Here is a 16,325-nt window from a genome sequence, read left to right on the forward strand (position 1 = left end):
TCATCAACTTTTCCCAAGGCTTTTCCGTTTATTGTATAGTTCGCTCTAGAACTAGACTTCCCAAAATGCATCACCTGACATTTGCCTTGATTGAACTCCATCTGCCACTTCTCCGCCCAGCTCTCCAGTCTATCTATATCCTCCTGTATTCTCTGACAGTCCCCTGTGCTTTCTGCTGCTCCACCAATCCTCGTGTCATCTGCAAACTTGATGATCAGACCAAAAATGCCCTCTTCCAGTTCATTTATATATATCATGAACAACAGTGGCCTCAACACTGACCCCTGTGGAGCACCACTGGTCACCTTTCTCCGTTTCGAGAAAGTCCCTTCAACTACTACTCTGTCTCCAGTTGCTCAACCAGTTCTTTATTCACCTCGCTAGAACACCCTGCACACCATATGACTTTACTTTCTCCATTAGTCTACCATGGGGAACCTTATCAAACGCCTTACTAAAGTCTATATATATATATATATATATATATATATATAACATCTACAGCCCTTCCTTTATCTATCAACTTGGTCACTTCCTCAAAAAACTCTATTAAGTTGGTAAGGCACAATCTCCCCTACACAAAACCATGTTGCCTATTACTGATAAGCCCATTCTTTTCCAAATATAAATAGATTTTATCCCTCAGTACCTTCTCCAGCAACTTTCCCACCACCGACGTCAGGCTCACTGGTCTGTAGTTACCTGGAATATCCCTACTACCCTTCTTGTACAGGGGGACAACATGAGCAACCCTCCAGTCCTCCGGAACCTCACCTGTGTTAAAGGATGCTGCAAAGATATCTGTCAGGGCTCCAGCTATTTCCTCTCTCGCCTCCCTCAGCAACCTGGGATAGATCCCATCCAGTCCTGGGGATTTGTCCATGTTAATATCCCTTAGCCTACCCAACACTTCGCCCACCTTATGTCAATATGGTTCAGAGTAAACAAACTTCTATCTATAATCTCAGCATTCATCATCACCTGGTCCTCCGTGAACATTGATAGAACATAGAAAAGTGCAGCACAGAACCGACCTTTTGGCCCACAATGTTGTGCCGAGCATTAATCCTAATGTAAAATAATTTAACCTCATTTCACTGCTATCCATGTGCATATCCAGCAGTCGCTTAAATGTCCCAAATGACCCTGCTTCCACCACTATCGCTAGCAACGCATTCGATGCATTCACAGCTCTCTGCGTAAGCAGCCTTCCTCTGACATCCCTTCTATACCTTTCTCCTAGTGTCTTAAAACTATGACCCCTCGTACCAGTCAATCCTGTCCTGGGGAAAAGTCTCTGGCTATTGACTCTATCCATTCCTCTCATTATCTTGTATACCAATGCAAAGTAATCATTGAGAATCTCAGTCATTTTCTCAAGTTTGACACACAACCTTCCTTCCTTATCCTTTAGTTTTTTAGATTAAATTACTTAGTGTGGAAACAGGCCCTTCAGCCCAACAAGTCCACACCAACCCGCCGAAGCGCAACCCACCCAGACACGTTCCCTACATTTACCCCTTCACCTAACACTACAGGCAATTTAGCATGGCCAATTCACCTAACCCGCACATCTTTGGATTGTGGGAGGAAACCAGAGCACCCGGAGGAAACCCACACAGACACGGGGAGAATGTGCAAACTCCACACAGAGAGTTGCCTGAGGCAGGAATTGAACCCGCCTCTCTGGCGCTGTAAGGCAGCAGAGCTAACCATTGTGTCACCGTGCTGACCAACCCTTTCTCTGGTTAACCTCTTGCTTCTTATATAAGAATAAAAGGCCTTGGGATTCTCCGTAATTCTGCTCGGTAAAGTTATTTCATGACCCCTTTTAGCTCACTTGATTCCTTGTTTACGATGGTCCTACTCTCCCGATATTCCTCTAGGTCCCATTCTGTTCTTAGCTGCCTGGACCTTACGTATGCTTCCCTTTTCCACTTGGCTAGTTGCATGATTTCTCCAGTCGTCCATGGTTCACAAATCTTGCCTTTCCTATCCCTTGTTTTCAAAGGGTCATGCCCATCCTGCACTATCTTTAACCTATCCTTGAAAGCCTCTCACATATCAGATGTGGACTTTTCTTCAAATAGCTGTGTCCAATCCACATTTCCCAGCTCCTGCCTAATTTTGATATCATTGGCCTTGGCCCAGGCCCAGTTTAGTACTCTTCCCTGAGGACCACTATCGTCTTTGTCTATGAGTATTCTAAAACTCACAGAATTGTGTCACTGTTCCCAAAGAAATCCCCCACTGCAACTTCTACCACCTGGCCTGGCTCATTCCCCAGTACCAGGTCCAATATGGCCCTTTCCATTGTTGGACTATTGACGTACTGCTCTAGAAAACTTACCTGGATGCTTCTTACAAATTCTGCCCCATCCAGACCTCTGACACTAAGTGTAAGAGAAAATTAAAATCTCTCCTCACCACCACCTTACTGCTTCTCCATGTCTCCATAATCTGTTTACCTATTGGGAGGCCTGTTGGGAGGCCTGTCATACAACCCCAACAATGTAACTGCACCCTTCCTATTTCTCAGCTCTACCCCTAATGCCTCACTACCCAAGCCCTCCATAGTGTCCTCCTTGAGCACAGCCATGATATAATCCCTGACCAGCAATGCAACTCCTCCTCCCTCTCTCCCCCCCCCCCCCCCCCCCCCCCACCATTTTACTTCCCTCCCTGTCCTGTCTGAAGTGCCTATATCTGGAACATTTAGTTGCCAATCATGCCCTTCCTTCAACCAAGTCTCTGTGATTGCAGTAACATCATACTCCCAGGCACCAATCTAAGTCCTAAGTTCATCCATCTTACCCTGTATAGTCCTTTCATTAAAGTATGTGCACTTCAAGCTGCCAGTTCTTTTGCGTTCATCTGCTCTCTGCCTACTCTTCCCCTTGGTAATGCTAACTTCATGATCCTTACAGTCTCCAATTTCCACCTCACTTTCTACTTGTTTCTCTTCTGGTTCCCAGCATCTGCCACATTAGTTTAAAACCTTCCCAACAGCAGTAGCAAAATCTCCCCCAAGGGACATTAGTTCCAGTTTGGTTCAGGTGTAGACCGTCCAATTTGTAATAGTCCCACCTTCCTCAGAACCGGTCCCAATGTCCCATAAACCTGAACCCCTCCCTCCTACACCATCCCTCAAGCCACGTGTACATCCTGTCTATTTTTTCATTTCTACACTGGCTAGCACGTGGCACTGGCAGTAATCCTGAGATCACTATCTTTGAGGTCCTCCTCTTCTCTCTGAGGTCCCTGAATTCTGCTTTCAGGGTCTGATCTCATTTTTTTACTTGTATCGTTGGTGCCTATATGCACCAAGACAACTGGCTGTTCACCCTCCCCTTTTCGAATGCTCTGCAGCCGATCAGTGACATCCCTGACCCGAGCACCTGGGAGGCAACATACCATCTTGGAGTCCTGTTTTCAGCCACAGAACTGCCTATCTACTCCCCTCACAATAGAATGGCCCTAAGAGACGTTTTCCTGTCCTTCTGAACAACAGTGCCCACCACAGTGCCATCTTTCTGGCAACTGCTGCCCTCCCCTGGTGAGTCATCTTCCCCTCTTCTTCTTCCCCCCCCCCCCCCCCCCCCCAAACAGTATCCAAAACAGTATACCTGTTTTGGAGGGAGATGACGCAGGAGACACCTGCACTGCCATCCTACTCTTTTTCTGTCTTTTGGTCACCTATTCACTGTCTCCCTCAGCAATCCTAACCTGTGCTGTGACCAATTCACTAAACGTGCTATCCACAACCACCTCAGCATCACGGATGCTCCACAGTGAGTCCATCCACAACTCTAGAGCCGTCATGTGGTAAAACAAGAGCTGTAGCTGGGCACACTTCCTGCAAGTGAAAGAGGCAGGAACGTCAGCCACGTCCCTGAGCTCCCACATCAGGCAAGAGGCACATGCCACAGGTCTGAGGTCCCCTGCCATTGGAAGCCTTAGCTTTATATCAACTAACTCAAACCAAACAATGCACTTAAATATATGAAAAAAAATTTTTAAAAACTTCCCTGAGAGAGTCCTTTTTGTTCTGGTTATACGAGGTACTACAGTGTACTATCTCGAGTTTAGCTGCTGCCCAAATTTATACTAAGTCCTTACCTTCCCGGTAACCTCCTCTCCAACGTCACCTCCGCTCTGTCTCCCGCTGCTCCTGGACAGGAACAAAAAATTCATTGGGGCTACACTTCAGTAATGTCTTTGTAATCTGCCCTGAAGCCCTTACCTCTGGAGTCCCCAGTGGTGTATCTTTTTGACCCCTCTTCTTACATACTTGACAACGTCATTTGAAAACAAGAAGGCCATGTGGACTCTGACAGCACCAGGCTCCTTCCTAGTCCACCATGCCACTTAATCCCTTCACTTTTCCTGACATAAAAATTCTTTCTGGGCATCCAGATCTGAGGGAGCTATCATTTCCTACACTTAAAATTAGGAAGCACTAAAGCCATCATATTCTATGCAAACGATGTGAAAGGATTGGAAAAGGTGCAGAGGAGATTTACCAGGATGTTGCCTGGTCTGGAGGGAAGGTCTTATGAGGAAAGGCTGAGGGACTTGGGTCTGTACTCATTGGAGAGAAGAAGACTAAAAGGGGACTTGATAGAGACATACAAGAGAATTAGATAGGGTAAGACAGTGAGATTCTTTTTCCTAGGATGATGACATCTGCTTGTACGAGGGGTAATAGCTGCAAATTGAGGGGTGATAGGTTTAAGACAGATGCTAGAGACAGGTTCTTAACTCAGAGTGGTAAGGGTGTGGAATGCCCTGCCTGCCAATGTCATTAACTCAGCTACATTAGGGGCATTTAAACAGTGCTTGAATAAGCATGTAGACGATAATGGGATAGTGTAGGGGAATGGGCTTAGATTAAATCACAGGTCGAGGGCTACATCGAGGGCCGAAGGGCCTGTTCTGCGCTGTATTGTTCTATGTTCAAACTCCACAAATCTGTACAGTTGCCCTCATTCAGTTTCCTTTTGTGGTCGTTTATAGTCATAGAGATGGACAGCACAGAAACAGACCCTTTGGTCCAACTCATCCATGCCAACCAGATACTCTAACCTAATCAAGTCCCATTTGCCAGCACTTGACCTTTATCCCTCCAAACCCTTCCTATTTATATCCCCATCAAAACACCTTTTAAATGTTGCAATTGTACTAGCCTCCACTACTTCCTCTGGCAGCTCATTCCATACACGTACCACCCTCTGCACGAAAAAGTTGCCCCTTAGATGTCTCTTATATCTTTCACCCTCACCCTAAACATATGCCCTCTAGTTCTGGACTCCCCCACCCCAGGGAAAACACCTTGTCTGTTTATCCTATCCATGCCCCTTATGATTTTGTAAACCTCTATAAGGTCACCCTTGGCCTCCAATGCTCCAGGGAAAAATGCCCCAGCCTATTTAGCTGTTTCTATAGCTCAAACCTTCCAACCCTGGCAACATCCTTGTAAATATTTTCTGAGTCCTTTCAAGTTTCACAACATCCTTCCTGTAGGAAGAAGACCATGTTAAATCCTGTTATTTATAACCTGAGCTTCTGACATCACAGCTTTTGTCACAAATGCCTGCTTCATCGCCCACACCTTCTCTTGCCTCGGTACCTGCTGCTGTAACTTTTACCTGTGTTTTCATCACCTTGTCATTTGATAATTCAAATGAGCTCCTAACCAGTTGATATTTTAGCAATTCTGTAAACATTGGGATCTGTCTTTGATGCTTGAAGGGTGGCAGGGAAGAACAGACATAAACACAAATTTCAAACGCCGCTATCAAACCAAATCTAGTGAACACCACAGTCTAAAGGAGTTGAATATAGAAGCAATACATTAATGTTATGGTGGATCTCTCTTTGAAGAAGTTATTAAATACTGGATAATATGTGACACATTGACAAATGGCCAAAACGCCATTAGCACACTTGCCTTCATTGCTCAGTCCTTTGAATACAAGTGTTTAGGTTTTACAGGACATTGGTGAAGCCTCTTCTGGAATACTGTATCCAGTTCTGATCACCCTGTTATAGGAAGGATTTTATCAAGCTGCAGAGGGTTCAGAATAATTTACCAGGATGTTGCCGGATATGCAAGTTTGAGTTGTAAAAGAAAGGCTGGATAGGCTGGGACTATTTTCAACTGGCGCACAGGAGGTTGAGAGGTGACCTGATAGAAGTTTATAAAGTAATGAGAGGTCTTTTCCCCAAGATGGGGAATTTAAAGATGGGGGGGGAGCATTTTTAAGGTGAGAAGAGAAGGATTCAAAAAAGACAAAAGAAGTATGTTTTTTACACAGTGGTTCGTGTGTGGAATGAACTTCCTGAGAAAGTGGTGGATGTGGGTACAACTACAACATTTAAAAAAACATTTGGATAGATACATGAATAGGAAAGATTTGGAGGGATATGGGCCAGGAGTAGGCAGGTGGGACTAGTTTGGGATCATGTTTGGCATGGACTGGTTGAACCAAAGGGTCTGTGTCTGTGCTGTATGACTCTATGCACTTGGTTTTCAAAACAAAATCAATGTAAGTATCATGTGCAGATTTTCCATGCTTTAGAAATTTGGATGCTCATTAAGTTATTGCATGAGTAACTGAATTGAAAGCTTTTTCAAACTAGGCATTAAATGGCCTGGGCTCGTTTTTAAACCAAATAGACTTGTTTTTAATTTACATTTTTTTCAGCGGGTTATAGGTATTGCTAATTATCAACTACACTGCCGTAGGTCTGGTCTCACACAAATACCAAGCGAGGTAAGGCAGGAGAATTCCTTTCCTAAAAGACATTAGTGAGCCAGATGGGTTTTTAACAGCCAGTTGTGCTATGGAGTACAGTCCCTCAGTTGTCGGCAATTCTACTGCCCAACTCATGTCAAGTAGGAAATGTTTGCTCCTAGGCCACTTGGCTCTGCAGGGTTTAAAGGTTATCCGAATCCTAACTCTGTTCAACACCTTTATTAAAGCCAATACATACAGGGACAAAAATAGAAATTGCTGGAAAAACTCAGCAGGTGTGGCAGCATCGGAGGAATATTAACTCAGATTTCACTTCACAGATGCTGCCAGACCTGCTGAGCTTTTCCAGCAACTTCCACTTTTGTCTCTGATTTACAGTATCCGCAGTTCTTTTGGTGTTTATCTATTACATACAAATGTGAGATGAAAATGTTGACTGTTTCTTTGAATTTTTGTTCCGCCACCTCAGTGTTTACCATTTCCATGAAGGCTGCCACCCATCCTCCAAGGACCCCTTCTCCAGCCTCCAACATAATCCATCTATTCTGACACTCCGTGCTGGTCTGTTACCCACCCTCAATCTCCTCAACTCCAACTGACCGCCTCAACCTGTCCATCCCTCTCTCCCACTCCAACCCCTCACCCTCGTAATGCACAGGCCTCCACTCCCTCTGCTCCAACTGCAACCTCACCATCAAACCTGTGGACAAGGGGGTGCAGTGGTAGTTTGGCCCACTGACCTCTACACCGATGAAGCCTTGGCGCCAACTTGAAGACGTCTCTTCCTACTGCCCCCTCGATCACAACCTCATCTCCCATCACCATTCCTGAGGAAGGGTTTATGCCTGAAACATCAATTTTCCTGCTGCTCAGATGCTGCCTGACCTGCTGTGCTTTTTCAGTTCCAAATTCCTCAGCTGTGCTGTCTAGCACCTGCAGTCCTCACTTTCTACTGTTTCTTCACTTCTCTAGTCTGGGTGAATCAGGCAGCAACTGTGCGGAGAACAGCCAAGTTGTTTCAGGTGTGGACTCATAAATCAGAGTCACAAGTTGGAGTGGCTTTATTACTTGTCATGTTTCATTCTGTTTCTGAATGTGTAAGTGAAAAGCTTGCAGGCGCTTCTAGGTTAACATTGATAGTCAAACAATTAATTATCAGTTATTCACCAGGAAAGCATTTTGCTGCATGAGATTGTGTTTTATCATTTCACAGCACTGTGTACTGCCAAAGTAATGTGCTACCTGATTTTAAATGCTCTTAAATCTTTTCTTCAAGATTCATTTTTCTAACTATGGTGTAAATGCGCACTGCTGGCAGCTACCACAAGCTTAGTTCAAGAGTTCTATTTTGATAGCATCTTTCATCACCACAACTTGTTCTAAATTATAAGAAGGGATTCTCGTAGTTCACATTGCACATGTTTGATTGGGGCAAAATGAGTTGTTCAGAATTGGGCTCCTGCTCTTTTTGGTAATTACAATTTTGAAGGCCCTATTAGTGATTAAGACTCAGTTTCTATGACACTGTTATTTTTCTATGGTTACACTTGCTCCATGTTAATCAGTCATTCACAGGAAATCGGCGCTACAAGAAACACAGGCATTTGTTACTGTTCACAAAGTGAAAGGTGCTGGGTTGTCTCCTTGTTACCAGTTCTAATGACAGTATACTTCAGTTTGTCATTAAGTATTAGTAGTCTAAATGTTGCCCGAGATACTCAATCAGGCCAGACCAAGTAAGGTCAACAGCTTTCTTAGAGATAGTCATAGAGATGCATAGCATGGAAACAGACCCTTCGTTTCAAGATGACCAGATATCCAGCTGCTTCTACTGAACAAACTTTCAAATTGAATTCCATTTCGCACACTACCAAAGGGGTGACATTTGAAGATGTGTGCTCTACTCTTGATTACATGTTCAGTAATATTCCTACTACTCTCATTTCAAAGGATGCTCAATAACATACATCAATCTTATCCAAATGTTGAGAATATCACATTTATGTTTTGGATTGTATGCTCGAAATAGCTGTTCTGAACATTTTTTGTTTTTCTATTTTGAACCTTTAGCATAGCTGTTTAAAAATTGTATATTGCTCAACATATTGTGTTGTTTGTGCTCTAGTTTAAAGCAAAATCAGCACTTATACTCACCCAGTCATGTGATTGCTGTCCATTTAAGCAAGTTAGAAGCATCCTTTGTAAAGTCTTCTGTAGATTGGGAATGAGTCTTTTGAACTTGATTTTTTCCTTTCTTTGTGAAACAGTAAGCTTTGGAACAGCATCAATGAGCATGCCAACATTGTTTGCCAGTCCAGCGGGATATACCCTTCCCACCAGCTTTAGTGGTGGCTTCCAGCAGCCTGTCTTAGCTGGCCCTGTGACCTTTCCACAGCATTCAGCATTTCCACAGCAGCCAGTTGGTAATATCAATAGAATTTCTTGTCTTTGCATTGTTTTTCCAATTATAAACTCTCCTCTTGTTAAATGTTTTGCTTTTTATTCCTTCAGGTGGAGGGTTTGGTTCATTCGGGCAACCGAAACCGATGGTCATGCCATATGGTCAGCCATTGGCAGCGTCAACAGTGTCGAGTAATCCCTTTCTGGTAATGTCAGCTTTTGTTTTTTTTTAAACTATCTTTTCGTCGCTGATCTATTCCAGAACTTTCTCTCACAGTGGACTATTCCTAGCTTTCCATTTTCCAATATTAACTACAACATGTACTTACACGGAGGTTTACTGCAACAGCTCTAGGAGCAGTTCAGCACCACCTTCTGAATGGTAACTGGGGATAGGTTGTAAATGCTGGGCCCGCCAGTGAGTGAATTTTTAAAAATGGGAAAAGAAATTAGTCCTCTACATTTTTGATTATGCATTCAAAGGAAGATGTCAATTAGTATAAAGCATTGCATATTAGCTCACAGTGCTCCTTTGGTCTAAAAATCTGAGTTCCAGTAACATTTGTGAAGATTTTAAAGGCATCTTGGGTCTTTTGTCCCAGTTACAGTCATAGAGATGTACAGCACAGAAACAGATCCTTCGGTTCAACTCGTCCGTGCCGACCAGATATCCCAACCCAATCTAGTCCCACTTGTCAGCACCCGGCCCATATCCCTCCAAACCCTTCCTAGTCCTTTACCCATCCAGATGCCTTTTAAATGTTGTAATTGTACTAGCCTCCACCACTTCCTCTGGCAGCTCACCCCTACATGTACCACCCTCTGAGTGAAAACGTTGCCCCTCAGGTCTCTTTTATATCTTTCCCGTCTCATCCTAAACCTATGCCCTCTCGTTTTGGTCTCTCCCATCCCAGGGAAGTCTTTGTCTATTTACTCTATCCATGCCCCTCATGATTTTATAAACCTCTATGAGATCACCTCTCAACCTCCAACACTCCAGGGAAAACAGCCCCAGCCTATTCACCTCTCCCTCTAGCTCAAATCCTCCAACCCTGGCAACATCCTTGTAAATCTTTTCTGAACCCTTTCAAGTTTCACAACATCCTTCCGATAGGATGGAGACCAGAATTGCATGCAGTATTCCAACAGTGGCCTAGCCAATGTCTTGTACAGCTGCAACATGACCTCCCGACTCCTGTACTCAGTACTCTGACCAATCAAAGAAAAATGCCAATTTCACTATCTTGTCTACCTGCTTTGTTGCTTGTACACTAATCTGTTGTTAACTAGACATTTTCTCGAGGTTGAATTATTGAAAATAAATCTTTGAATACAGTATTGTAATAATGTTCTAATATTTGTGATGTCAGCAAAGCTGAAACTGTTTGTAGAAAGAATGCAAGTTTCGATGGATCTGTTTTGAAGCAGTATGGTGGATGTGTGATGAGAAATAATATTGCCAAGTACTGACTTAGGACATTTTGTTTTAAAAAGTATTTACTAAAACAGAACAAATTTGACATGGGTGTGTACATATGTGGCTTATGAGCAATAGACACTTTTAATAGACACTTCTTAGAAAATGGGACAAAGTGAGGACTGCAGATGTTGGAGATCAGAGTCAAGAGTGTGATTACCGGAACAGCACAGCAGGTCAGGCACCATTCAAGGAGCAGGAAAATCGCCGTTTCAGGCATAAGCCCTTCATCAGGAATGAGACTCGGTCAATTCTCCTGCTCCTTGAATGCTACCTGACCAGCTGTGCTTTTCCAGCACCACACTCTCGACTTCTTAGAAAATGTCCTGATTTACTCTGAATATTTATTCTTTACTGTTCTCAGATTATAGACGTTTTTTTTTAAAAATCAGATCATGTTTATTGTCGATTTCTTGTTATCCTTCCCACAGGCCGGAGCTCCAATGGGGCAGTTTCCAACAGGAAGCTCCTCAACCAACCCATTCTTATAGCCCACTCAGTTACTGTCAGGAGTGTGATGTTGATGCGTGACGTCTCCAGATCTCTCGCACAGTTGTGTTGTTCACTGATCTTAGCTTTAATCAGAGGAGTCTCTAAAGCCTGTCTTTTGTATAATGGGGTGATATTTGCAGAAAGGAAGGACTTTCCATCTGTCCTTTATTTAACCATTATTTGGTAAGAAGGTACAAGATGTAGCCATATCATGTATATTGAAATGGATTAATGTTTAAGTTATTGCACTTCTTTCATTGCTCTGCAGTACTGTACATATTTTTTCTTAGAAATTAGCTAGTTGTGCAGATCAGTATTTGTAATTTAACACATTTATGTTAATGTGAAATGTTACTGAGCAGAAAGAATCATAATAAAGTTGCTGTATCTATAAGGATGAAATTGCTGTAACATTGGCCTTTTAAGTTCTAGTTTTAGATAAACTAGGTTATTCATTTGGTGACTGAAAAGAAGATTTTCTTTCTCAGAGGAAAATTCTCTTATTTATATTCTGAGTATGTAGAAAACTGCATCTCTGCCTAATAAAGAAAATCATGTTTTGCTACAAAGTTTGCAATTGACAAAATAAATACAATATTAGTAAAAATCTCCAAGAAGATTTTAATTGCTGTATTTTTGTGATTGTTGTGTTGTTATTACATATGGAATTGAGTGTAGAAAATGTTTAATATATAACTGACTACTCAAATAAAAGCAAAATGCTGCAGATGCTGGAAATCTGTTATAAAAACAGAATGCTGTACAAAGACAGCAGACCTTGCAGCATCTGGGCGAGAGAAACAGTTACTGTTTTGAGTCTGGTATAGCTCTTCTTTGGAATGATGTGGAGGTGCTGGTGTTGAACTAGGGTGGACAAAGCCACAAGTCACATGACACCAGGTTATAGTCCAACAGGTTTATTTGAAATCACAAGCATTAGGACCGCTCATCACCTGATGAAGGAACAACACTTCAAAAGCTTATGATTTCAAATAAATCTGTTGAATTGAATCATTTATCGTCATGTGTATCCAATATAAAATACAGGTAAAGTGTGTAGCATCACCCGGCACAGGTGCCATTCACATTAACGTAAAATAAAAGTGAAGAAAGGCAACTTAAAGAGAGTCCAGTTTTTCCTTCTCCACCACTATAGTCCCTGCGTCAGGCTTCACCGTCCCATGCCATGCTGCTGCCAGAGTGCCGTGCCAGCTTTCACAGGCCAGCTGACTCTGGAGCCATGCTGCGTCTGAAGACACCATCGCCACCTTCCTACCAAAGAGTTTTCTTTGTTAGGTAAGTCTGAGCAACAACTAAACAAAACTGGAAAAAAAACGTTTCTGTAAATAATTGTTGGACTATAACCTGATATTGTGTGACTTCTGACTTCTTTGGAACAGAGTTCATTGATAGTGAAGTAATACAAACAAATGCAGCTTCTTGCTTTTTATTGCCTGTTAAACATTATGGTCTATGTCACTTATAAAACATTCCATACTCTAATTTGTTAAAAAAAACTTAATGCATTGGATCATTACACAGGACTATAATGTGGCTATTACACAGACTTGGTTGAGAGAGGAACAGGACTGGCTGCTCCATGTTCTAGGGTTTCATTGTTTTAGATGAGATAGAGAAGAAGGTAAAAGAGGTGGCAGCGTTGTGTTACTAATCAGGGAGAATGTCACATCTGCAGTCAAAGAGGAAATGCTGGAGCTTCATCAACTGAGGCAATATGGGTGGATCTCAAAAATAAGATAGCTGCAGTCTGTGACGAAGCTGTTCCTTTAACAAGGTTAGGTGGTCCTTGGGGTTTTTTTCCCAGAGATGTTGTAAATGACACAGGTTCTGAAATATCTGACTTTGGATGGATTTTAGGGCCAATTTGTTGATAGCTAGCAGATACTGCCTCAGGAAGAAGACTTTCAAGTTTTGGAAGAAAATCTTGTATAATGAAAGGGGAGTGGCCAGTTCAAGCAGCTCAGCTTTTTTCTGGGTTTAGTTTAAAATGCAGCATTGAGTGTGTGAAGAAAGGCTGTTGGTCTCTGTCTCTCTCTCTCTCTGTCTCTGTCTCTGTCTCTCTCTCTGTCTCTGTCTCTGTCTCTCTCTCTCTCTCTCTGTCTCTCTCTCTGTCTCTCTCCCCCTCTCTCTCTCTCCCCCCCCCTCCCCCTCTCTCTCTCTCCCCCCCTCCCCCTCTCTCTCTCTCCCCCCCTCCCCCTCTCTCTCTCTCCCCCCCTCCCCCTCTCTCTCTCTCCCCCCCCCCTCCCCCTCTCTCTCTCTCCCCCCCTCCCCCTCTCTCTCTCCCCCCCCTCCCCCCCTCTCTCTCTCTCCCCCCCTCCCCCTCTCTCTCTCTCCCCCCGTCTCTGACTTTTCTCCTGTTGTTTGCTTGTTTGAATTTCCTTTTCTGCCCGGGGATGTTTGTAGGGAATGTTGCAAGTATTTTGGATCAGCATCATTAAGATGGGATAAAGTGTTGGGTTGTCGGATAGGATAAGTTAGTCGGTATTCTGTTTTCTGTTCTTTGTGTTTCATTCAGTAATTTTGTAAATAAATTCTGTTCTGTTTAAAACTTAGTAGTTTGACCAGCCGATTCTCTCCTGGGATATCCACTCTACACTTCCTTAAAACTTCTAGCAAAGTTCAGGGGTCTGGCTTGGTCCATAACAAATCACTCTGATGGGATTATTACTATAGGCACCTCAACAGCCACAAAGACATTGAGGAACAAGTATGTAGGCAGATTATGGAAAGAGCTGAAAATGTGTTGCTGGTTAAAGCACAGCAGGTCAGGCAGCATCCAAGGAACAGGAAATTCGACATTTCGGGCACAAGCCCTTCATCAGGAATGAGGAAAGTGTGTCCAGCAGGCTAAGATAAAAGGTAGGGAGGAGGGACTTGGGGGACGGGCAATGGAGATGTGGTAGGTGGAAGGAGGTCAAGGTGAGGGTGACCATCCATAACCTCATCATCTCAGGGCCAGACCATCCATAACCTCATCACCTCAGGGGATCTCCCATCCACCGCCTCTAACCTCATAGTCCCACAACCCCGCACCACCTGTTTCTACCTCCTGCCCAAAATCCACAAACCTGACTGCCCCGGCCGACCCATTGTCTCAGCCTGCTCCTGCCCCACCGAACTCATCTCCCAATACCTCGACACGGTCCTGTCCCCCTTAGTCCAAGAACTCCCCACCTACGTTCGGGACACCACCCACGCCATCCACCTCCTCCATGATTTTCGCTTCCCCGGTCCCCAACGCCTTATCTTCACGATGGACATCCAGTCCCTGTACATCTCCATCCCCCATCACGAAGGACTCAAAGCCCTCCGCTTCTTCCTTTCCCGCCGCACCAACCAGTACCCTTCCACTGACACCCTCCTTCGACTGACTGAACTGGTCCTCACCCTGAACAGCTTCTCTTTCCAATCCTCCCACTTCCTCCAAACTAAAGGAATTGCCATGGGCACCCGCATGGACCCCAGCTATGCCTGTCTCTTCGTAGGATATGTGGAACAGTCCATCTTCCGCAACTACACTGGCACCACCCCCCACCTTTTCCTCCGCTACATCGATGACTGTATTGGCGCTGCCTCGTGCTCCCACGAGGAGGTTGAACAGTTCATCAACTTTACCAACACCTTCCATCCCGACCTTAAATTCACCTGGACTGTCTCAGACTCCTCCCTCCCCTTCCTAGACCATTCCATTTCTATCTCAGGTGACCGAATCAACACAGACATCTACTATAAACCAACTGACTCCCACAGCTATCTGGACTACACCTCCTCCCACCCTGCTCCCTGTAAAAACGCCATCCCATATTCCCAATTCCTTCGTCTCTGCCGCATCTGCTCCCAGGAGGACCAATTCCAACACCGTACAGCCCAGATGGCCTCCTCCTTCAAAGACTGCAGATTCCCCCCAGACGTGATCGACGATGCCCTCCACCGCATCTCCTCCACTTCCCGCTCCTCCGCCCTTGAGCCCCGCCCCTCCAACCGCCACCAAGACAGAACCCCACTGGTTCTCACCTACCACCCCACCAACCTCCGTGTACAACGTATCATCCGCCGTCATTTCCACCACCTCCAAACGGACACCACCACCAGGGATATATTTCCCTCCCCTCCCCTATCAGCATTTCGCAAAGACCACTCCCTTCGTGACTCCCTCGTCAGGTCCACATCCTCCACCAACCCAACCTCCACTCCCGGCACCTTCCCCTGCAACCGCAGGAAATGCAAAACTTGCGCCCACACCTCCTCCCTTACCTCTCTCCAAGGCCCCAAGGGATCCTTCCATATCCGCCACAAATTCACCTGCACCTCCACACACATCATCTATTGCATCCACTGCACCCAATGTGGCCTCCTCTATATTGGGGAGACGGGCCGCCTACTTGCGGAACGCTTCAGGGAACACCTTTGGGACACCGAAACCAACTATCCCAACCACCCCGTGGCTCAACACTTTAACTCTCCCTCCCACTCCACCAAGGACATGCAGGTCCTTGGACTCCTCCATCACCAGAACATAACAGCACAACGGTTGGAGGAAGAGCGCCTCATCTTCCGCCTGGGAACCCTCCAACCACAAGGGATGAACTCAGATTTCTCCAGTTTCCTCATTTCCCCACCCCCCCACCCCCCCCCCCACACCTTGTCTCAGTCGATTCCCTCGAACTCAGCACCGCCCTCCTAACCTGCAATTTTCTTCCTGGCCTCTCCACCCCCACCCCACTCCGGCCTATCACCCTCACCTTGACCGCCTTCCACCTATCGCATCTCCATTGTCCCTCCTCCCTACCTTTTATCTTAGCCTGCTGGACATCCTCTCCTCATTCCTGATGAAGGGCTTGTGCCCGAAACGTCGAATTTCCTGTTCCTTGGATGCTGCCTAACCTGCTGCGCTTTAACCAGCAACACATTTTCAGTTCTGATCTCCAGCATCTGCAGACCTCACTTTTTACTCGAAGATTATGGAAAGATACAATAACAACAGAGTTGTCAGAGTGGGTGTCTTTAACTTTTCCAATATTAACTGGGACTTCCTTAGAGCAGAGGCTTAGACAGGGCAGAATATGTTAAGTGCATCCAAGAGGGTTTATTGAAACAATATGTGGATAGTCAAACTACAGGAAGGGCCATATGGAACTTGTATTAGCAAATGAGCCTGGCCAGGTGACTGACCTTTC

At 44.8% G+C, this 16,325-nt stretch overlaps 1 protein-coding gene across 5 annotated transcripts in view; it reads left to right on the top strand.

Moving 5' to 3' along the window:
• agfg1a (ArfGAP with FG repeats 1a) overlaps window positions 1-11,425 on the top strand; it is a 94,824-nt gene extending 83,399 nt beyond the window's left edge. For 3 of the 5 annotated variants that reach the window (XM_060833981.1, XM_060833983.1, XM_060833984.1), the window contains 3 exons: window positions 9,026-9,181; window positions 9,270-9,364; window positions 11,067-11,423. In XM_060833981.1, the coding sequence (XP_060689964.1) occupies window positions 9,026-9,181; window positions 9,270-9,364; window positions 11,067-11,126 (311 nt within the window). In that variant the 3' untranslated portion in view covers window positions 11,127-11,423. Of the gene's footprint in view, window positions 1-9,025; window positions 9,182-9,269; window positions 9,365-11,066 lie in introns of all 5 variants that reach the window. The other 2 variants (XM_060833986.1, XM_060833982.1) reach the window with 1 other exon arrangement.
• The last annotated feature ends 4,900 nt before the right edge of the window (window positions 11,426-16,325 follow it).

The sequence above is a fragment of the Hemiscyllium ocellatum genome, chromosome 13, assembly GCF_020745735.1.
Source record: "Hemiscyllium ocellatum isolate sHemOce1 chromosome 13, sHemOce1.pat.X.cur, whole genome shotgun sequence".
NCBI classification, from domain to species: domain Eukaryota; kingdom Metazoa; phylum Chordata; class Chondrichthyes; order Orectolobiformes; family Hemiscylliidae; genus Hemiscyllium; species Hemiscyllium ocellatum.